Here is a 24,569-nt window from a genome sequence, read left to right as displayed (position 1 = left end):
AGCCTGTGCACCACAACTACTGAGCCTGCGTGACACAACTACTGAGTCCGTGTGAGTCTGTGTGCCACAACTGCTGAGGCCCGCACGCCTAGAGCCCATGCTCTGCAATGAGAGAAGCCACTGCAATGAGAGGCCCGTGCACCGCAACAAGGAGTGGTCCCCGCTTGTTGCAACTGGAGAAAGCCCTCATGTGGCAACGAAGATCCAACGCAGCCAAAAATAAATGAATAAAATAAATAAAATTTTTTTTAAAGTTTAAAAAAATTTTAAAAATTTAATAAATTTTAAAAAATAAAAATGAGGTGATCTGATATTACCTCTCAAAGTATAGACCAGTGATCCTGGGGAAATTCCTTCCTAATTAAGCATGTTTTGGTCCACAAATTTGCAGGATCTGGTTTCTCTCCATCACCTTATTATAGATAACTCTTGTTAAATTAATTAGACAAGGAGGCCATTGGACTGAGGGGACTCGAATGCCAGGGCAGCCTACATAAGCAAACCAAAATCTGAGCCTCAAGATTACAAAAAACTGAAACCTAAGGGCATCCAATCACAGTTACCTAGGCTTTATGCTACAGTCAATCAAATAATGTCCTGTCTTGGTTTCTGTACCTTCTCTCTATAAGTCTCTCCCCTGGTTCTTAGCTGAGGAGTGTTCCTAATGACTTCTGATTTGGTTCTGCCTGATTTGAATCAATTTTTGTTCAAATAAACTCTTAAAATTTAAAATAAATAAATAAATAAATAAAATAGTAAAGATAATTTGGCAAAGTTACCTTTGTAAATCCAATTTAAAGTATGAAATTGAGTGATCTAGATTTGTGATTATAAGTTCAAATCTCATTTATAAAAGGACTTGAAATATAGCGAAACATTTAAGGTTTATACTGTTATACATTTAATGTGTTAGATTTATAAGAATTACCCAAGTATTCTGAAAAGATTTAAACAACTGCAGTACCTAAAAAAGAAAACACATTAAATGCATAATTTCAGTTTAAAATATCTAAAGTATTCAACTAAAATGCATTAAATATTATTCAAAGGCCCTGAAAAATGCTATTCAAAATGTTAAACTTATAAATGGAGTAAGGTTATTTGTAAACATGCTATGCCTCCTTCACTGTCTGGGAACAGCTCTTAGGCAGGACTCTGACTCATCTGCCTCTACCCAGCACTCAGAAGAAGGATATAGTAGGAATATAGTAGGTTCCCAGGGAATGTTAGTTAAATAGATTGCTAACGTAGGGTGTGGGGATAAGTTGTAAGCATGTTGGCAGGGGGGACAAATTTGAATTAAGTGTAGAGACTACATAGCGTGTGTATGATTTATGAACCTGTGATTGAGAATGTAGGGGTACAGATATATGGTTTGTAAAGAAGTGGTTCGTGTATGTATGTTATGTGCAGATGTGCCATGTGAACACGGGAGAAACTCCCCAGGGCTTGCCCTCTGTACAACTTGGGCCAGGCTGGAGTCTTCCATGGTATTGGTCTTTTCTCCTCCCACCCCCTTCTTTCCTACCTCATTTGTACATCACTCTCCAGCCCAAAGGCCCCATGTTCAACAGCTTTCTCAAAGGCCATCATGGTATTCTCAGGCCCCAGCTGTGGAAGAAAAGGACATCAGGCCCTTAATCTCAGAGTCTTTTCTGCCAACACCTCTTTTAGGGTAGGGAAGGGGCCCAGTAACAAAAGGACTTTAGGAAACAGAGTTTGGCTCCCCTGGCTCTTTTTTCAAAGAACCTGCCTACATTTTGCTCTACCCAATCTGATTCGGGGACTCTGCTCATCTGACGCAATGTCACTGGGCACAATAAAGAGAAATGGAGTGAGAATTAGGTGACCTGGGTTCGAGTCCAACCTCTACAATTAATTCCTTATTCTTGTCATCTCAAGCCAACCCCTTTACTTCTCCAGGAGTTCCTAGGATCTGATGTACCCTTGTCTCATCCACAAATCCATGCATACCTGTACTCACCCACATCCATCAGGCTCAGACCTACCATGGGTGCACCTCTATGTCCAAAGAAGTTCGGCTTGGGTCCCAATTTATCCTTCTCTTGAATACAGGGAGAATAAATCCCCAATGGAAGCAAATAGAGACACAAAAGGATGAGAAAAAAGGGCACTCCAATAGCCACTTGTAGAGCTGAAAAAGTTGGAGGGAAGGGGAAGTAAGAAAAAAAAAGGCAAACAGGAATGGAGAACCATCCCAAGCAACTAACTATCCCAAAGCAACAGTCAATAAATACCCAGTCCATGGGTTCACTGACTCTGTGGACTCACTGATTTACTCTATATTTCTGTCACATCCTTATGTTCTCTCAATGATTTGAAAGCAAGAGTATCCAAATATAAGCATTATAATTAAGTCAATATTATTACAAATGCAAATTTACAAGGGAATGAATTGTACAAGAAGTGGGAAGCAAAGGAAAGAGAGGAAATGTTAAGGAATACCTTCTCAGAAGGAGTAGTTCAGTTGCCTCTGAGAAAGCCCTGAAGCCCTTTAAAGATCAGCCTAAAATGCCACTATATTGAAGGAAGTGAGGCATAGCAGAAGGGATACTAGTTGACAGAAATCTGACTTCAAAGCCAGACTCTACCACTTTCTAATTGTGTGACTCAGACATGTTGCTTAACCTCTCCATTCTGAAAAATGGAGCTATCCTGCTACTAACATCTATCTCATAGAGTTGATATGATAGTTGACATCACAGGTACTCAATAAATATTGAGTATTTCTCTCTCTCTCTCTCTCTCTCTTTCTCACACACACACACACACACACACACACACACACACACACACAGCCTGACCACAAAACCTGTTATCACTTGCCACTGCCCAACACTTACTATTTTAGACCTCTGAAGATGTTACCCATTTGTACATTTTAAATTACTACCTATATCACTTTCAAATCTAGATCTCCAGCTCTAACCTCTCAACTTTATGAGCACATTACACCTCTTGTTTCTTTTTCTCTCATAACACGTCATCTGGTATCTTCTGATTCTACCTAAAAATTTAGGAAATGAAAAAGAAAACAGTGCATTATTGTCCGCTTGAAGATCCTGCCCCCAGGAACATTTCCTAAAATTCACCCTCCACCTATACACACACACGTGTACAAACACACAATGGCAATATTGCCAACCAAGTCTTTCTCTTGCCTGCATCCTCGCACAAGTCAGGAAGCAAGCACTCCTTGTTTAACCAGTAGTAAAAAAGAGACACAGAAAAATGTCCTACTGGTTTCTCAATAAGGTGCTAAGAGATAACTCCACTCTGAAAACCGTTTCATGTATAGCTCTGATTCTTGTTTGTTTCCATGATATTAGGGCAAAGAATGAAGAGGAAAACAGTGGCAGAGGTAGACATTTCTGCTGCTGATGGAAGTTCCCCGGTGTGACAGGGACTAACCAGGGCCTGCTTTGAAGTACTAAGATGTATCCAGGGATATCTGCACCTGGTTCTTCAGTTTAAAATAGCAATATTTGAATACAAACTAAAAGAACTGTGACTTGTACCATCACTGGTCAAATAAAATTAAAATTGCCTCTACCCTCCCACCAGCTACTCCAATCCATTCCCAGACAGTCAATGTGTAACAACAGAGAGAAAATTCTTATTTTTCTAGAAGGAGAATCCCTCTTTAGGAAAAGGACTATTTGGCCAGAGAAATGCTATGACAGGCCATGTTGGGTTGTGAGTCTGACCACAAAGATCTTGCTTGAGTAACGAGCTAAATGAATTTCAAAGAGGTATAGTGCTGGCTATCTACTAAGCTTGTTTTACTAAGTATGGAAGTTAAAGCCAGAGCTGAAAGAATCAGGCAAGGTTTCACCCACAGGACATACCTTCTCCTTCCAAATGGATCAGGTAGAAGGCCACAGGCCAGGAAAGCATAACCATCACAGATATGCTGCTCAGGTGTATGTAGGGAGCAAAGACCTGGGGGAAAGCCAAAAGTCAAGCTGAACACATCTGAATAGACAGGGCTACAACTAAGGATGGATGGTGCTTACCTGCAGTGACAGCCCAACAGTGAGCCACCTGTCTTTCCAATAAGTTAATAAAATCCAGAAAAAGAACGAGCATGTCAGAATCACCAGCAGAATCAGGATCTGGGGAAACAAAAAGAATCTCCTAACTTCCAAGCACTAATCTTGGATGAGAACCGTCCTTAGGAAACATGTGTGTGTCCCTATAGTGTCAGGGTCCTTGTTTCCTCATCCTTTTAATTTAACCATCCTGCAAATGCCCAATATTAGATGGATCTGATAATTTACCCTCTTTGTTCCCAAGTCTTTGTTGTGTATCATGGCTGGAAAAAAAATTACACAGCTGTGTGGTCTGATGGCTTTACTAACTTATCATCTCCACCTCAGCTGGGCCCTCAATATTGCTTGGCATGTCTTACTCAGTTTCAACAATGGCCTTTATAAATATTCACTACTTTTTTTATGTGACTCAGTACAGTCACAAGTAAATAATATTTTGTAATTACCCTTCCAGTGCATGTTCTCCCCAACAGACTGTAAGCTTCATGAGGTCAAGGACAATATTTGTTTATAATTATATCTTCACTGCCTTGCAGAATATGTCTGATACATAGTAAACATCCAATAAATATTTGTTGAACCGATGAAAAAATCTGCTAGCCGGAACACTATTTACTTTATAGAGAAAGAACATTGAGACCAAGAAGACACAACTTTCACTTCTTCCCCTTCAAGTGTAGATTTTCTACATTTGTTGCCCTCTAGAGAGTTCTTGGTTCCCGCCCTTTCATAATCTCTGTATCTATGAAAGCAATTGAATCCATAATTAAACCTTCTCATGAAATAATTCCAGGCCTTACTGCCTTCAATAGTTAATTTTCCAAATATTTAAGGAAGTAATATTTCCACTTTAACAAACTCTTCTAGAGAATAAAAAAGAGGGAATGCTCTCTAACTTGTCTTATGACGCCAACAAAACACTGATACCCAAACTCAACAAGTACATTACAAGAAAGCAAAAGTATAGGCCAATTTCTCTTATACATAGATTTTATATAGATGCAAAAATCTTAACCTATTAGCAAACCAAATGCATTACAACACAAGGTTTAATTGTCAAATTAGATTCACATGAATCTTATGTGATTCTGTGATCTTACCCAACACCAAACTTCACTAACAATTTAAAGGATATAGTCAATTATAAAGTACAAATAAAATATTATTCTCATGAATAAATCTGATTCTGTCAAATGCAGCTACTCATAAAAAGGTCTTTCCTCTCCTGTATTAGGATACATGCAGATCTTGGACTTAAAATGTGAGGTGTGTTTTTTGCAGCAATTTTTTGAATCTGTCTCCTCGAGTAATGGAAATAAAAGCAAAAATAAACAAACAGGACCTAATTGAATTTAAAAGCTTTTGCACAACAAAGGAAACTATAAACAAAATGAAAAGACAACCTACAGGAGGGGACAAAATATTAGCAAATGATGTTACAGACAGGGCTTAATTTCCAAAATATACAAATGGCTCATACAGCTCAATGTCAAAAAAACAAACAACACAATCAAAAATGGGCAGAAGACCTAAACACACCTTTCTCCAAAGAAGACATACAGATTGGCCAACAGGTACATGAAAAGATGCTCAACATCACCAATTATTAAAGAAATGCAAATCAAAACTACAATGAGGTATCACCTCACACCAGTTAGAATGGCCATCATCAAAAAGCCTACAAATAATAAATGCTGGAGAGGTATGGAGAGAGGGGAACACTTCTACACTGTTGGTGGGAATGTAAATTGGTGCAGCCACTATGGATGGAGGTTCCTTAAAAAACTAAAAAATATAGCTACCATATGATCCAGCAATCCCACTCCTGGGCATATACCTGGAGAAAACCATAATTCGAAAAGATACATGTACCACAATGTTCACTGCAGCACTATTTACAATAGCCAGGACGGGGAAGCAACCTAAATGTCCACTGACACATGAATGGATAAAGAAGATGTGGTACATATATACAATAGAATATTACTCAGCCATAAAAAAATAATGAAACAATGCCATTCATAACAACATGGATGGACCTAGAGATTGTCATACTACGTAAAGTAAGTCAGAGAAAAATATCATATGATATCACTTATATGTGGAATCTTAAAAAAATGGCACGAATGAACTCATTTACAAAACAGAAATAGACTCACAGACATAGAAAACAAGATTATGGTTACCAAAGGGGAAACGGGGATGGGGAGGGATAAATTAGGAGGTTGGGATTAACAGATACACACTACTATATATAAACTAAACAACAAGGATCTACTATATAGCACAGGGAACTATACTTAATATCTTACAATAACCTATAATGGTAAAGAATCTGAAAAATAAAAAATATATATTCAGTCATATATATATATATATATATATGTGAATCACTTGGCTGTACCCCTGAAACTGACACAACATTGGAAATCAACGATACTTCGATTAAAAAACTTTTTTAATGTGAGGTGTGTTCTGAGCGAAGTGTGTGGAAACTGTGCTTCACAGAAGGAGCCTTTTGGGTTATGGAGCATCCTTATCTTATATCCCATTAATTATACAACTCGAGCCAGCCATGTCTCCCACCCTACAAATCTATAAATTCCAAGCTTATAAGGATTTTCCATTATCTTTTGCCTAATAAATACCTTTAGTATGTTTATAAAGAGTTTCAACTGAGGTCATTCATTCCTCTCGGAATATCCCTAAGTAAAAGGAAAATAGGTTATAGGCCTGGTGCTAACCCTTTCCTTCTGGGTTTATTCTTTGTACACTAAAACTGAAACTTGAAGCCCTACAGAATCTCTGTTGTCAATTGAAGCAGTCTCTCCTCCCAAGTCCAATAAGCCTAATCCTTCATGGTTTAAAGCCCCAACTAAGGTGGTCACCTTCCAAGGGGATGCCCACTCTTCTCGTACCTCATCTGCATTACTTCCCCTTGCCCACAGACTCATAACCAGAATTAGATCCCAGAGTGCCTCTAGAGATGGTTTCGTTAAATTTACTGACCAAACTCTGTAGAATATATGTGTGGGATGAATCCTAAGGTTGTCAGACAAGGAGAAAAGAATTTTAGATTGGACTATATTTATTGATATGTGTGCACTTACCAGAGATTATGAATTCAATATACCAGAATCCAGGTATTACATATCTTAGAGTGATTCTAATTGCTTGTTTCATTTTCTGAAACTGTGTCTCAATAGTGGCCTATGCTTGCAAAAATACACACTGGGGAAAAGACAGTCTCTTCAATAAGTGGTGCTAGGCACTATATACAATAGCCAAGACATGGAAGCAACCTAAGTGTCCATCAACAGATGAATGGATAAAGAAGATGTGGCACATATATACAATGGAATATTACTCAGCCATAAAAAGAAATGAAATTGAGTTATTTGTAGTGAGGTGGATGGACCTAGAGTCTGTCATACAGAGTGAAGTAAGTCAGAAAGAGAAAAACAAATACCGTATGCTAACACAAATATATGGAATTTTTAAAAAGTGGTTCTCAAGAACCTAGGGGCAGGACAGGAATAAAGACGCAGATGTAGAAAATGGACTTAAAGACACAGGGAGTGGGAAGGGTAAGATGGGATGAAGTGAGAGAGTGGCATGGACATATATACACTACCAAATGTAAAACAGATAGCTAGTGGGAGGCAGTAGCATAGCACAGGAAGATCAGCTCGGTGCTTTGTGACCACCTAGAGGGGTGGGGTAGGGAGGGTGCAAGGGAGACGCAAGAGGGAGGGGATATGGGGATATAAGTATACGTATAGCTGATTCACTTTGTTATACAGTAGAAACTAACATAACAATGTAAAGCAATTATACTCCAATAAAGATGTTAAAAAAAAATTAAGATACCTTGAAAATGTTCTTTACTTAAGTGTCTGAGAATATTGCTAAATAAAATATCATCTTGCCTTCTGTCAATTAAAAAAAATACATGGTGCTGGGAAAACTGGAGAGGTACATGTAAAAGAATGAAATTAGAACATTTTCTCACACCATATATAAAAATAAACTCAAAATGGATTAAAGACCTAAATGTAAGACCAGAAATCATAAAACTCCTAGAAGAAAACATAGGCAATAACATTCTTTGACATGTCTTAGCAATATTGTTTGGATATGTTTCCTCAGGCAAGGAAAACAAAAGCAAAACTAAATGAGACCTAATCAAACTTAAAAGCTTGTGTCCAGCAAAGGAAGCCATCAACAAAATGAAAAGATAACCTGTTGAATAAGAGAAGATATTTGGAAATCATATGTCTGATAAGTTGTTAATATCCAAAATATATAAAGAGTTCATATAGTGCAACCCAATTTAAAAACAGGCAGAAGACCTGAATAAACATTTTTCCAAAGAAGATATACAGATGGCCAACAGGCACATGAAAAGATGCTCAACATCACTAATCATGAGAAAAATACAAATCAAAACCACAATGAGATATCACCTCACAGCTGTCAGAATGGCTATTGTCAAAAACACGACAAATAATAAATGTTGGCAAGGATGTGGAGAAAAGGGAAAACAGTATGGAGGTTCCTCAAAAAATTAAAAATAGAACTACCATATGATCCAGCAATTCCATTCCTGGGGATATGCTGAAGAAAATAAAAACATTAATTCAAAAAGATATATGCACTCCAATGTTCATAGCAGCTTTATTTACAATAGCCAAGATATGGAAACAACCTAAGTGGTCATCAATAGATGAATGGATAAGAAGATGTGGGGCGTGTGTGTTTGTATGTACATACACACAATGGAATATTAGTTAGCCATAAAAAAAAATGAAACTTTGTTTGCAACAACATGGAGGACCTGGAAGATACTATGCTTAGTAAAGTAAGTCAGACTGAGAATGACAAATACTGTATGTTTTCACTTATAGGTAGAATATAAAAAATAAAACAAATGAATGAATATAACAGAACAGAAACAGACTCACAGACACAGAAAACAAACTAGTGGTTACCAATGGCAAAAGGAGTGGGGGAGGGGCTAGGTAGTGAAAGGGGATTAGGCACTAACTACTAGGTATAAAATAAATAAGACACAAGGATGGAATGTATAGCACACAGAATACAGCCAATATTTTATAATAACTTTAAATGAAATATAATCTATAAATATATTGAATCACTACGCTATATACCTAAAACTAATATAATACTGTAAACCAACTATACTTCAATTAAAAAAAACAGTGGCCTATGCTTTATAAAATTTGGATGCCAGCAATTTCTTGGTGTAATATGGAAGAAAGAACCCAATGATTTACTGAGAAAGGTTGCTGGAATGCTATCACCTATGATGAGCTAACCCACTCCAGATCACGTTCTATGGGATGAATCAGAGGACACTGAAAAATACATTGCTGAGGAAGGTGTCAGCATCCTTGAAAAGCACTGTAGTGGCTATCCTTTACGCCTGGATAAAGGTGAGAGGTGCTGCCACTGAAACTGGCTTCCTGATTTCAAAGGCAATGATGAGATTCTGCTGTGGCAGAGGCCAAGTAGTAGCACTCACTGCCAGAGGCAAGGTAAGCATGGTTTCTATAAAAGGCACAAGCCTGAAATGATAATCAGAATGGTATAACCCATAGAGTTATAACTTGGTAGTAACTAACTGATCATGGTGTCCCAGTTCCAAAACAGAGGGTGATCTCAATAAGGCCCATTTGTTCACTTCTCAATCTACATTCTTTCTCTATAAGATCTTACAACTTCAATTTTCATCTATTCTAACTTTTAAATTTATATTTTCAGTTCATACTTCCCTTTTGAGTAAGAGGAAATTTAAGGGGACCATTCAGAGAGTTTGACATGTTCCTGTATTTGAGGAAATACAAGGAATAGTAACAAAACCATGCTTGCTATAAATAGCAAGAGGCTATGGCTGGAGATGCTCAAGCCCATGGCAGAAAAAAACAAGGAAGGCTATCTTGGAAATGAGCTGTATGTCTTCAGATGTTGGGTTAGTGATGCCTGCTTCCTTGGACCAGATACGGATCCTTTGTAATTGCCAGTATAACTTTAAAGGGCTCCAAACTAAGGGAGAGTCAAAAGGACCTCAACACAGAAATTTCATGGGGTATATAGGAAGACAGGCATTGAAACCACCAAGAGAACTGCAGTCAAGGTTCTCAGCAGAAAGGTCTCTGAAAATACGCACTGAAAAACCTGTGTGGTAAAGAGCCAACAATTGTGCATTTACCTGGTCCTGATGGGCCCTCTTGCCCCTCCTTGGGGGACTTTGTTCTTTTATCCTATCTCCCCATCTCCTGGGCCCTACTCTGGTAGAAGAAAGGTAAAAGGACAATCATGCTCTCTCCACCACTGCATGTTTGCAGGCCTGGGTCATGTGAAAACAGGGGAAGGGAAAAGTCTCATAAAGTTGGAGTTTGGTTTATTACAATGAACCGAAATTTTTAATGATTGAATGAGAATGTCCTTTTGACTATAAAGGACTGGGAAAATAATGGAGCCCGCCTAAGGTTTTATGGTGATGGGAACAACAGAGTCACAGAGTGAGCTTAACAAGGAGCAGTAAGAAAAAATAAAGTTTGGATTCAGCTCCTTCAGTAAATCAGTTACATCTATTAACAAATTTAATGATTTCAGTTAAAACAGTGTAAGCAGATCTTTTTCATAAGGGGAACAATGAAAGAAAGGGCAACTCTGTATTCAACACAATGCTAAAGAGGCACATTCAGTCCTGGTCTAAGGTCTCCTATGAAGGAAGATTCAGATGTCCTACCTTATGACACCAGTGCAGGTACAATTCTATCTCCTCCCAAAGCAACAAAGATCCAAGTACCTGAAAAAAACAAAGAAGAAAAATGAGATTATTTTGAAATCACCAAGATGCTACCCAAAACACTGTTCTGAACTCAAAATTCCTTTCACAGTCTGGCATTACATTCACTTCTTGCTACACCTGCAGTTTTCGTACTCTGGGAATTTGCCATTCTGTGCCTCTGCCTAAAAAGCTCTCCCTCCCCATGCCACTGTCCCTTCAAGGGCAGTTCAAATGTCACCTACTTGTACCTTTCACCAGCAACCCCAGGAAGAATTTATTATTATCTTCTCTGGGATTTTGTAACAGTCAATACACTGATATCTTTCCTGAGTTTCTACCAATTTCTTGGTAGGTATTACTTAGAGCCACTTGTTAGAGAACAGAGGTCGGGGTCCAGCCCTTCCAAGGGTCACTTAAAAGCTCTTTCTTGAGGAACCAGTGCCATTGTTATAACTGTTAACCACTGTTGTTAACATTGGTATTTAGTCAATAAATCTTAGATAGAATTTGAATCTAAATCTAGCCAGTCACCAAGTCAGTGTGGAGATAGGAACTGAAAACCAGAGTTCTCAGATGCTTAGGATATTAATGAGAGTTTGAATGTATAAGTCACTTAGATTTTGATCAAAACAATTTTATGGATATAATTCATCTGTTCTTTACCCAGCCCTATAAAATACCATTTTATTAAATATTATTATCATTCTCATTTGAAAAAGAGACTGAGGCTCAGAAGAATTATATGACTTGGTCAAGGTTACAAGGTAACCTCAAGATAGAGCTAGGAATAGGATCCAGGTCTCCCTCTTTGTTCACTGTTGTTGCCACTGTATGTATCCAAAAATAGGTAGGGTAGAGTAGAAAGTTTGTGAAAATACATTGCCTTATTGGACACTAGAACTCATTCACACCTTAGAAGCAAACTATACCATTTCATGTTTATTGTGTATGAAAGCAGTACAATTCAGGGGCCAGAGTCTGGGCCAGAGAACATCATTCATCTGTTTTTTTCCCCATTAAAAAGAAAAGCTTCTAACTGCTCTCTCTGCCTATAGCCACCCTCCACACCACAACTTCCAGGATGATTTTCCTAAATAGAAATCTGATTTATGCTAAATGTATTAGCCTACTTTTCAAGCCTTCCAAAGTCTGTCACAAGCCTATCTAAAAAGAGGTTACCCATTTTTCTTCAATATGCCCTACATGCTAACAGTACTGATTCTTCCCTGTTACCTAGTCACACCCCATACATAGCTCTCTTTTTTTTTTATGGGAGTAAAATTGCTTTACAATGTTGTGTTAGTTTCTGCTGTACAATGAAGTGAATCAGCTGTATGTATACCTATATCCACTCCCTCTTGGACCTCCCTCCCTCCCTTCCCCCGCCCATCTAGGTCACCACAGAGCACCGAGCTGAGCTCCCTGTGCTATACAGCAGGTTCCCACTAGCTATCTATTTTACACATGGTAGTGTATTTATGTCAAACCTAATCTCCCAATTCGTCCCACCCTCCCCTTTCCCCCGTGTCCACATGTCCGTTCTCTACGTCTGCCCTACAAATTCCTGCCCTACAAATAGATTCATCTGTACCATTTTTCTAGATTCCACATATATGCGTTAATATACGATATTTGTTTTTCTCTTTCTGGCTTACTTCACTCGGTATGACAGACTCTAGGTCCATCCACATCTCTACAAATGACCCTGACTTTGTCATGATGTTCCCACAGTCTGGAACTTTCTTCCCCATCAGCATAAACACATGTCTAAATCCAACATCCCTTCAAGATCCCACTCCTGTGCCACCTCTTCCAAGAAGGCTCACTTAATCCTCTTGGCTGTTAAGTCAGCTCTTCCTTCTCAGAACCCATGCAGAACGTTATTTAGGCCACTCTAATGACAATTATAATGCTCTCCCTGTGTTGGTTATTTTTGTCTATGACTTAGTTCCCTATTAGGTTCTAAACTCTCAGTGAGTTAGAATTAAGGACGACTATAACTTTACATCTCATAACTATCACTTTTAAGTGCCCTGCATGAAAACAGAAACTGCACATGTCTTGTTGATTTCTATATCTTCAGTATTTATCACTCATATAATGATCAATATACTTTGTTGAAAGAAAAATTAATTCAAATGTCAACTGATTTGGGGGTTGCATTCTTCTATATCAGACAGGAAATCAGTGGGGACAAGGAATCATGAAATCAGAGAAAGATATATATGCTCTATATATAATTGGGCACTGAAAAACTCCAGTTCCTTAAAATTAGTCTCTCACAAGCTTTCCACTTCTTCAAACTCCTCTATTTCCTGGCCTGAATTTCTCACACTACATGACACTACTATATGTCAGAAAACAGAGGCAGGGTCACTAGTGCGTAAAGACTTTCGCTAAAATATACTTCACACCTGGACTAAGGATTAGCATTTGCACATTAGAACAGGTTTAACACACTAGCTAATTTGTAAGGCCCAGAAAGACTGATTCTTAGGAGATGGGCTATGAAATTCAATATGTAGAAGTACTGCCATGTGAAGGTGTAGGTGTCTAAAATGACAATACTGAGTGAACCAGAAAACAGGCTATGAAACAGGGGAAAGATGTTCTGCCACCCTTTCAAAGGGTCAAAGTGGTAAGACATATCCTCTAAGAGCACAAGCCTTTTTTCCTCCATCTATCCCTCGTGCCTAATATTCTTGGCTGATGTAAACCCCAACTCTACCAAGAGTGATCTGAGGTTCTGAGGGCTCCCAGCACAACTGGGAACCATACCACAGACAGAGTACCTCATGAGCCTACTCAGGAAAGGAGTGGGAGAAATGGAAAACATTACTCACCAGGAGCAATGATGTGTAGGCAGCCAGGATCCCAAAAAAACTCAGCAAGACAATGGACCAGAAGAACCAGAATCCTGTACCTAGAAAAATGACCCTGCAAAAATGTGTTTCAGTCCTTAAAATACAGTAAAAAATTAGTAGCATCTGTGTCAAGGATAGGGGGAGATAAGACTGGACTAGATGAGGTAAAAGATAAACAGAGGGAGATAAGAAGAGAAGGCAATTTGGGAACAGATGTGTGAAGAGCATTGGGGATATTCAGTTGAGAAGTTCTAACTTTGTCCTACAGGTAACTGGGTACTTTAATGGGGCTCTGTCTGAGTGGTATGATTTTTTAAAGTTACTCAGCATATATCAGTATATTCAAAAATTATGTTCTCTTTAAAAAACAATATACGACAGAAATTCTGGAATTCCAAAAGAGAAAAAGTCCACTGCCTTAATAAAACTAACACTTTCCATTTTGGCAGGTTCCTGGTCCACATGAATATATGTTTTCTTACATAACTGCAAGCCACCATATTAATTTCTCTATTCTGTGTAAGAGATTTGGCCCCTTTAAAAATAGTCCTGATGTGTTCCATTCCTAAAGTAGTTTATGAGGGAAAACTACTAATAATTCGCCAAGATAAACAGTGTTACACTTGGTCTACATATTGTATGTCAAAATTGTTTTAGACCATTCATTTCAAGATAACAGAAATTACCTTCTCACCATATAAAATCTGGAGAAATTATATTTTAATACAGACATACGCTTCAAAGATACTGCATTTTTTATAAATTGAAGGTTTGTGGCAACCCTACATCAAACAAGTCTATTGGCACCATTTTTCCAACAGCATTTGCTCACTTCATGTCTCTGTGTCACATTTTGGTAATTCTTGCAATATTTCAAGCTTTTTCATTTTTATTATAGTTGTTATGGTGATCTGTGATCAGTGATCTTTGATGTTACTACCACTACTCACTGAATGTTCTGATGATGGTTAGCTATTTAGCAATAAAATATTTTTTAACTAAGGCCTGTACATTTTTTTATAAACAATGCTATTATACACTTACAGACTACAGTATAGTGTAAACATAACTTTTATGTGCACTGGGAAACCAAAAAAGTTGTGTGACTTGCTTTATTGCTGTATTATTCACTTTATTTCTGTGGTCTGGAACTGAACTCCCAATATCTCCAAGGTATGCCTGTATAAAATACAGATTGGTGAACATATTACCACATTACAAATAAGAAAGGAAATTCTCTTTGGTCAGGGGCTATAACATACATCAAGAAGAATGAAACAAGCAAGCAGCCATCCTAGTGAGAGCTATCCCAGATCAAGACACTAAGAGTACTTTCTAAAAGATGAGCTCACAGCGAGGAATCAGAAAACATGTAAGGAATGTCAACAAATTCACCCAATAAAGTCAACTAATAGAACAACTTGCATACAAAAAAATATAACTAATAGAACGATCAGAAAAGAACCACAAAATATATTCAAGATCTTCAGAAAATTAAAGGACTCACATCCATGTAACAAGAACAGATGTTTTAAAACAAGCACATTAATTATCAAAACAATGAAATAGAGATCTTAAAAAACATGTAAGATGACCTATAATGGAAAAGAATCTGAAAAAGAATATGTGTGTGTGTGTGTGTGTGTGTGTGTGTGTGTGTGTGTGTGTGTGTGTGTATAGCTGATTCACCTTGCTGTACAACTGAAACTAACACAGCATTGTAAATTAGCTAGACTTCAATTTTTAAAAAATGCAAGACGGACTTAATAGTAGCCTAGATAAAGTCAAAGAATTAATCAAACAGCTTAACCAAGTAGTGATTTTGACTTTGCTTTCCAAGTGAGAAAGTTAAGGTTTACCATTTAATGGTGCTTTTATTTTTCTAACCATTTTTCTGGCCACATTTGATTTCTTTTTTCACTCCCTTTTAACCTAAAAGGTCTTCTTTTGTACATTCAACCACACGTAAATATTATTATTAGTTTAGTTCAGCTCAAAACCTTCTCACCAAATTCAGGTGAAGTTCCCACCCACCCGCCATGAACTGCAGGAAGAATTTTGACTTTTTTCTCTTTTTCTCTTTCCCTCTTCTACTTCTTCTTGTCCTATTCACCTGTACTCACTCTAGGTGGTGGTAGTGGGGTAACAACATGGGAGTGAGAAGAATGAAAAGGAGTTTGTTTAGGTGACTGCCTATATATATTAGTGGGGATTGAAAAAGGAAGTCTTTCTTGGCCATCACTTCTTTAAACTAGGAATATACAGTTGCTCAAGACTATGCAGTAGACTCCCTCTACAATGCATTGTCCACCTTAGGGTTCTTCTGACTTAGTATTTTCAAGCAGTTTTCTCCACTCTGCGCCACTGTTTTACATCTCTCTAGCAGTATAATCACACACACCCCTGGATGAAGTCTTTCTCATTCAACAGAGACAGTCTTCTTCTGGCAGCCTAGTCAACCTTCTCATCTAAATCCACATTCTCTACACTAATGTTTAAAGAAATCTTCCTTGCTTTCCCATAGCTGTAAGGTGCAGCTTTGATGCATCTTCTCCCAATGCACACTGTACATACCACAGTGCTTATCAGCAGAACCAACTGTTAGCTGACAGTAACTCTGAGAAAAAAAAGACACATCGTGATGAGGCAATGGGTACATTCACATTGCAAAGAATGAGGAGACAAGTCTAACCCCACAACACACATGGGAAAAAAAGAGAAATGATGCTTACCCCATCAAAAATTCTGCTCTACCTCTCTCCAGCTAAGGGAAAAGCTGGACAATACGTTTTTAAAAATCTAAATCAAGACATCATAGAGTGAAGAACTATGGAACCAAGATCCAAATAAAAGAGGAAATCCAGAGACATAACTTGGGATTTGGGTGATTTTTGTCTAGAAGTGGCTGAGATACAGGAAGAAGGGGTTCCTGTAATCTTGCAGGGCTAGAAAGACAAAAGGGGGAGGGAGTAATCTGGTAAACACTGTACACTTTGGTTTGGGACCTTCTAGGACTATATTCTAAGAGTAAGCACAAACTGGAAATAGACTGCTTTGTGGGGACTGAATCCTAGCTTTGAACAATCTAAATCCAATTTGTGAAACTGGATTATGGTGAATAGGATTTGCTAATACCCCTGGTTACCTGTCAGAGTAACTCTCTGAGAAGATATACTATAATTCAAGGTCTCAAATCACCTATACAAATTTTTATATACAAAGCCTGGCACTCAAGCAATACTATGAGGCACACTAGGAGACCACATACTGAATGCCAAAAGAAACAATGGACAACATAAAAAGATCTTTAGCAAATCTAGATAATAGAGGTATCAGACACAGACTTCTGAATAACTATATTTAAAATGTTTATACTGGGTGAAAATTAAGAATTTCAGTAGATAGCTATTAAAAAGAAGACCAATTAAGAATTCTAGAGGGGAAAATACAGCAATAAAAATTAAGAACTCAGTGAATGGATTAAATAGCAGGTAAAACAGAGCCAAAAGGCATTTGCTAAACAAAAGACAGACCAGAAAAAAATATCAAGCATGAAACAGACACATGAAAAAAATACATGAGAAATACAGAAGAAAGGGTAGGACACTTAGAGGATAAAGAGAAAATACCTAACATAAAATTGAAGTAGAGGCAATAGAAAATGGGGTAAAAGCAATATTTGTAAAGGTAATGGCTGAGAACTTTTCCAAAATGATTAAAAATACTGTATTGGTCTGGGACCACTCAGAAAAGGAATTATTGTAGGGATTAGACCTTGGGCTATTACAGAAGCTGTGAGAGAAGGCTATGTTAGACTGTTACATCTGCTCCAACACTTGGCCTAAAGTTGTAGAAGTCAGGCCAGAAGTTGGAAAGTAAAACTGAACACAATATATGGGGAAACTGAAACCCATGAGGAGGAACTAGAACCCTCAAGGACAAACTGAAACACGTAAGGATAGACTGGAACGCATGAGGACACACACAAACCATGCAACCTGTGTCTATCACTGTGTCAAGGATTTAGCTAAGTTAACTTCTATTAGCTAAGCTATAACTCCATGGTATTGCCACCGTGGCACCCATTTTGTTTGTCCAAGTGGACCACAGTGACCTTAAATTGATACTAGCACCCTCAGGGAAGCACGTGACCTACGAGCCGTCAGTCATAAGCAAATATAAGGCCCTGATATGACTTCCACAATAGCTCTTGTGATCTACAGTCTCGCATGCTTCCCATCACCTGTATGCCTCATGTGCCCCTTAGACAAGACTCCCATGGGGCTTACAAAAACTCTACTCTTATAGTTTGACTTAATCAATCTGGCCCTAGCTCAGGAACCCCAAAGCACTCCAGCCATGGACCGTAATAAAGGCATGTGCCCAGGTCCTGCCTCACTTTCTGTCTACATTCTGCCTTGATCTCCCTGTGTGGGCCCTAAAGGCATCTGTGTACTTCCCCCAGTACCTACAGAAGTAATAAACTTCTCTATTTTAATTTCTCTTGCAGTCTGTTGTTGAACCACCACTCACCATTGCTGTTGCCTCAACTGACCATCCAGCACCCTGTGCTCCACATAACAAATGTTAATTCAACAAAGTCATAACACACTTCCTCCAACCTTGGATAATAACAGTGACCCGCATGAAAAGTTCATGCCTTTCATCATTTAGCTGCATACTTATCTGGCCTAGGACATGAGGAAGCTGAAGAAGACCTGGCAGGAGCAAGAAGAATGTGGGCCCAGGTGCTTCCCCATGGCAACTAAGTGAACTACCAGATATTGACACTGCATGGAGGCTGTCATAATGCCTGGGTCCATCACTGATCTTCAGAGTATAAAGAAATAGCTAACGATTCACTTCCTACTTCCAAACTGTATACCAATTTTTCTTGTAATTAATCCTAACCCAATCCTATACTGGGAATGGAATTGTGAGAAAAGTAGTTTCAGTTTAACTAAGTGGACCCAATTACTACACTACCACAATCCACTCATGAGCAACTTGGTATTCATACACACCTCTATTAACCATCCTTACTTTCTATCTAACATCGTGTGATTATCTCTCATACAACCAAAAACACACCAATCCTCTCCCTAAAAAAGGATACAAAGTTCCTTTATTGCCTCTATGTGATGTTTATACCTCTAATTTAAGTACTGATATATATGGCCAACTACTATTAACACACCTTATTTTCAATGGTAGAAGAATGGGAGAAGAGAAAAACATATAGACACACACACACACAGAATTCTGGCTCCCATGATCTCTATCATTTGGTATCATGAGTGATGACGTTAACCATTTCAACAATTATGTTGAAACACCGTTGCTAGCTTTGAAGACAGAGAAGGCCACAAGCTAGAAGCTGAGACCAACTCCTCTCTGACAACCACTAAAGAATGAGCACATCATTCCTACAACCAGAAGGAACTGGATTCTGCCAACAACTTGAATGAACCTGGAAATGAATTCTCACTCAGAGCCCCAGGTATAAGCTCAGGCCATCTGGCACCTTGATTTCATTATGAAATCCTAAGCAGAGTACCCAGCCAAGCATGTCTGACGTCTGACCTAAAGAACTGAGGAAAAAAAATGGGTATTCCTTTAGGCCATTTAATTCGTGATCATTTGCTACGGGAGCAATGGAAAACTGCCCATTAACTTTACTTGTGGCTTTAGGACCAATGGGAACTCACTCTTATGTTTACAACTTTTATTTGATGATGGGAGTATTGCTGTGAGGATTCTGCCTGCTTCTGAGTATGTTTATTCCAACTATGCATTCCAAAACTAGAGAAATAACTGCAGGGTGGGCTTGGGGACCCACTAGACCCACTGTAGAGACAGGTCTGAACCAAAACTCCATTGATTACCTATGTCCATTGATTACTCTGACTGGTGAATCATAGTGCTGCTTTATATCTCCAGGAATTTGTATCAGTTCAGAGTCAGTGTCCAGTAATTGTCCCATAAGTATTTCTTCTGCCCAAGTGCACAACCACCCTGGTAAATAGCCAGATGTTCTTTGGGGGGAAAAGAGGAGGAAGATTGACAGTATACAGTTTTGTACAGGCAGGTCCTTTTGTATAGCAAGGTCCTCCCTCAAGGATTTCTCTTCATTCAAGAGCTAATTTGTTTGGTAAATAAGTAAAACAGAGAATAGGAAAACAACAGAAAAAATTAACCAAACTGAGAGTTTGTTCTTTGAAAAAATATATAAAATTGACAAAACTTTTAGCAAGACTAACCAAGAAAAAAAGAGAATCCAAATAAATAAAATTTTAAATGAAAAAAGAACAACTGACACCACAGAAAGGAACGTAAGAGATGACTATGAACAACTATATGCCAACAAATTGGACAACCTAGGAAAAAGGGAGAAATTTCTAGAAACATACAACCTACCAAGATTGAATCATGAAGAAATAGAAAATCTGATCAGACTAAGATTTGAGTAATGAGTAAGGAGACTGAATCAGTAAACAAAAACCTCCCAAAAAAGAAAAGCACAGGACCAAATGTTTCACTGGCCAATTTTAAATATTTAAAGAAGAATTAACATCAATACTTCTCAAACTCTTACAAAAAATTGAAGAGAACACTCCCAAATTCATTTTACAAAGCCAGCATTTCCCTGATATAAAAGCTTGATAAGGACACTATAAGAAAAGAAATTACAGGCCAATATCCCTGATGAATATAGATGCAAGAATCACAGCAAAATACTACAAGCCAAATACAACAGCACATTAAAAGAATCATATACCATGATCAAGTGGGATTCGTCCCTCTAATGCAAGGATGGTTCTACATACACAAATCAATAAGTGTGATACATCACATTAAGAGAACGAAAGATAAAAATTATATGATCATTTCAAAATAGCAAAAATAGCATCTGACAAATTCAAACTCCATTCATGATAAAAAAAAAAAACAAACTCTCAACAAACTGGGTATAGGAGGAATATACCTCAACAAAATAAAGGCCACATATCACAAGCCCACATCTAACATCTTACTCAATGGTGAAAGGTTAAAAGATTTTCCTCTAAGATCAGGAATAACAGGGTGTACACTCTCACCACTCCTATTTAACATAGTACTAGAAGTCCTAGTTAGAGCAATCAGGGAAAGAAAGAAAAGAAAGAGAGAGAGAAAGAAAGAAGGAAAGAGGGAAAGAAAGGAAGGAAGGAAGGAAGGGAGGGAGGGAGGGAGGGAGGGAGGAAGGAAAGGCACCGGAATTGGAAAGAAAGAAGTAAAGCTTTCTCTATTTAAAGATGACATGATTTTTTTTTTTTTTTTTTTTTTGCAGTACGTGGGCCTCTCACTGTTGTGGCCTCTCCCATTGAGGAGCACAGGCTCCAGACGCGCAGGCTCAGCGGCCATGCTCACAGGCCTAGCCGCTCCGCAGCATGTGGGATCTTCCCGGACCGGGTCACAAACCTGTGTCCCCTGCATCAGCAGGCGGACTCTCAACCACTGCGCCACCAGGGAAGCCCAACACGATTTTATATACAGAAAATATTAAAGACTCCATCAAAAAACTGTGAGATCTAATTAATGAATTCTAAAGTTGCAGGATACAAAAACAATATACAAAAATCTGTTGGATTTCTACACACTGATAAAAATATATACAAAAAAGAAATTAAGAAAACAACCCCAGTTACAATATCAATAACAAAAACAAAATACCTAAGAATAAATTTAATCAAGGAGGTGAAAAGAGCTCTCCACTGAAAACTGTAAGACATGAAATGGAAAGATATCTCATGTTCATGGACTGGAAGAGTTAATATTGTTAAATTTTCCATGCTACTGAAAGCCATCTACAGATTAGATGCAATCCCTAACAAAATTCCAATGGCATTTTTATAGAAATAGAACAAACAATCCTAAAATTTGTATGGAACCACAGAAGACCCCAGAGAGCCAAAGTAATATTGAGAAAGAAGAACAAATCTGGAGGCATCACACTCCCTAATTTCAAACAACACTACAACGCTACAGTAACCAAAACAGTAGAGTATTTGCACAAAAACAAACACCGCATCAATGGAATGCCATAAAGAGCCCAGAAATAAACCCATGTATATATGGTCTATTACTTTACGGCAAAGGAGACAAGAACCAGGATATAAAATGAGGAAAGGACAGTCTCTCCGATAAACAGTGTTGAAAAAACTGGACAGCCACATGCAAAACAGTGAAACTGAACCAATATCTTATACCATACACAGAAATCAACTCAAAATGGATTAAATACTTGAACATAAAACTTCAAACCACAGGACTCCTAGAAGAAAACATAACCAGTAAGTTCCTTAACATCAGCCTTGGCGATGAGTTTTTTGGATTTGACACCAAAAGCAAAAAGAACAAAAGCAAAAACAAACAAGTGGGACTACATCAAACAAAGCAAAGGAAACCATCAACAAAACAAAAAGGCAACCTACCAAATGGGAGAAAATATTTGCAAATCATATATCTGATTAAGAGGTTAACATCCAGGGACTTCCCTAGTGGTCCAGTGGTTAAGATTTTGCCTTCCAATGCAAGGGGTATGGGTTCAATCCCTGGTCGGGGAGCTAAGATCCCACATGCTTCGTGGCCAAGAAAATAAAACATAAAACACAAGTAACATTGTAACAAATTCAATAAAGACTTTTGAAATGGTCCACATCAAAAAAATCTTTAAAAAGAGGTTAATATCCAAAAAATATATAAAGAATTCATACAACTGAATACCAATTAAACAAACAAACCAGTTTAAAAATATAGTATCTGAATAGACATTTTTCCTAAGAAGATATACAGGCCACAAATATATAAAAAGGTATTCAACGTCATTTTTCTGATGATTCACTAATCATCAGAAAAATGCAAATCAAAACTCTAACTAGATATCACCTCATACCTGTTAGAATGGTTATCAAAAAGACAAGCTATAACAAGTGTTTGCGAGGATATGGAGAAAATGGAACCCTCGTGCACTATTGGTGGGAATGTAAATTGGTGCAGGTACTATGGAAACTAGTATGGAGGTTCTGCAAAAAAATTAAAACAGAGCTACCATATGATCCAGCAACTCCACTTCTGGGTATTCATCCAAAGAAAATGAAAACACTAACCTGAAAAGATATATGTACCCCTATGTTCACTGCAGCATCATTTACAATAGCTATGATATAGAAACAACTTAAGTATCCACTGACAGATAAATGGAAAAGAATATGCGGTATGTATATACAATGGAATATTATTCAGCCATAAAAAGAAGGAAATCTTGCCATTTATGACAACCTTGATGGACCCTTGAGGGCATTATGCTAAGTGAAATAAGTCAGACAGAAAAAGACAAATACCATATGATCTCCCTTATATGTGGAATCTAAAAAACAAAAACGAAAACAAAAAATAAGCTCATAGATAGAACAGACTGGTGGTTGCCAGAGGTGGGGGTGGATGAAATGGGTTAAGGGGTTGAAAGGTACCAACTTCCAGTTACTACGTCATGGGAATGTAACACACGGCATGGTAACTATAGTTGATAATACTGCATTATATATTTGAAAATTGCTAAGAGAGTAGATCTTAAAAATTCTCATCACAAGAAAACAATTGTAATTATGTGTAGTGATTGATGTTAAAAAGATTTATTGTTCTGATCATTTCACAATATATACAAATATCAAATTATTACTTTGTATCCACCTGAAACTAACACAATGTTATATGTCAATTACATCTCAATAAAGTTTTTAAAAACTGAGGGAAATTTTACTTTAAAATGAAACAGCTTTGTATCTCAAGTCCTTGGAATAATTTAGAATGGGTCCATAAATAAAGATTGCATATAAACTGATCAAAAATTAGTAAAGATCCCACAAAATAAACATCCCACAAAATAAACAAAGCAAGAAAACTAAAAAGTAAATAAATAAACCAGTTTTGACACTTAATCAATGATTAAATTAAAACAAAACAAATTCCATCTATAAAATTAATAAAAATGATCAAAATTAGAATAGTTACTGCTGTCAATGGCAGGTTAAAATAGAAACTCATATACCTCTGCTGTATGGAAATTGCTAGACTCTTTTGAGAAAGTACTTTGGCAATAAGCATAATGAATTTTATTAGTGTTTATTCTTCTTAAATCAATAACACCACTCGTGGGAGTCTATTGCAAGAACATAAGTCAGAGCACAGAGATTTCTCTGTGCTTTCATGTTATCAAAACTCGAAAATTTAGAAACATTCATAATGCCTAACAATAAAAAGTGGTTAAGTAAGTGTATTAGAGTACCTTCATGTCAGGAAATATTTTAAAACCATTTTAAATGATGTTCATTAAGAGTTTTAACAATTTTTCAAAATGTGTGCAACCATTTTAAGTGAAAATGAAAAGCAAAATTATATATATGGTATGAGCATAATCATGTAAAAATAAGCATAGAAAAAAAGACTGGGAAGTATACCAAGAGATTGTTACTCAAGAATAAGACTAAGCATATTTTTATATTTTCTACTTTCTGAATTTTTTACATTTAATATAACAAACCATATTTTACTTCTATAAAAGGAAAATAGGGACTTCCCTGGCGGCCCAGTGGTTAAGACTCCTCACTTCCACTGCAGGGGACACGGGTTCAATCCCTGGTCAGGGAACTAAGATCTCACATGCCGCACAGTGTGGCCAAAAAAAAAGGAAAAATAAACTGTATTTCCATTTTTTAAAAAGACTCATACTCAGGGCTTCCCTGGTGGCGCAGTGGTTGAGAGTCCGCCTGCCGATGC

General features: G+C 37.5%; 1 protein-coding gene across 1 annotated transcript in view; it reads right to left on the bottom strand.

The window, feature by feature from the left end:
- GDPD4 (glycerophosphodiester phosphodiesterase domain containing 4) overlaps positions 1-24,569 on the bottom strand; it is a 135,132-nt gene that overhangs the window by 109,214 nt on the left and 1,349 nt on the right. Inside the window, exons 2-8 of the mRNA XM_024131598.1 lie at positions 13,734-13,827; positions 10,849-10,908; positions 4,038-4,136; positions 3,870-3,963; positions 2,951-3,028; positions 2,010-2,155; positions 1,529-1,611 (exon numbers count right to left, since the gene is read on the bottom strand). Coding sequence (XP_023987366.1) covers positions 1,529-1,611; positions 2,010-2,155; positions 2,951-3,028; positions 3,870-3,963; positions 4,038-4,136; positions 10,849-10,908; positions 13,734-13,827 — 654 coding nt within the window. The remainder of the gene's footprint in view (positions 1-1,528; positions 1,612-2,009; positions 2,156-2,950; positions 3,029-3,869; positions 3,964-4,037; positions 4,137-10,848; positions 10,909-13,733; positions 13,828-24,569) is intronic.

The sequence above is a fragment of the Physeter macrocephalus genome, chromosome 16, assembly GCF_002837175.3.
Source record: "Physeter macrocephalus isolate SW-GA chromosome 16, ASM283717v5, whole genome shotgun sequence".
Classification (NCBI taxonomy): Eukaryota; Metazoa; Chordata; class Mammalia; order Artiodactyla; family Physeteridae; genus Physeter; species Physeter macrocephalus.
The sequence above is the reverse complement of the archived record's forward strand: the minus strand, read 5'-3'. Positions and strand labels throughout refer to the sequence as shown.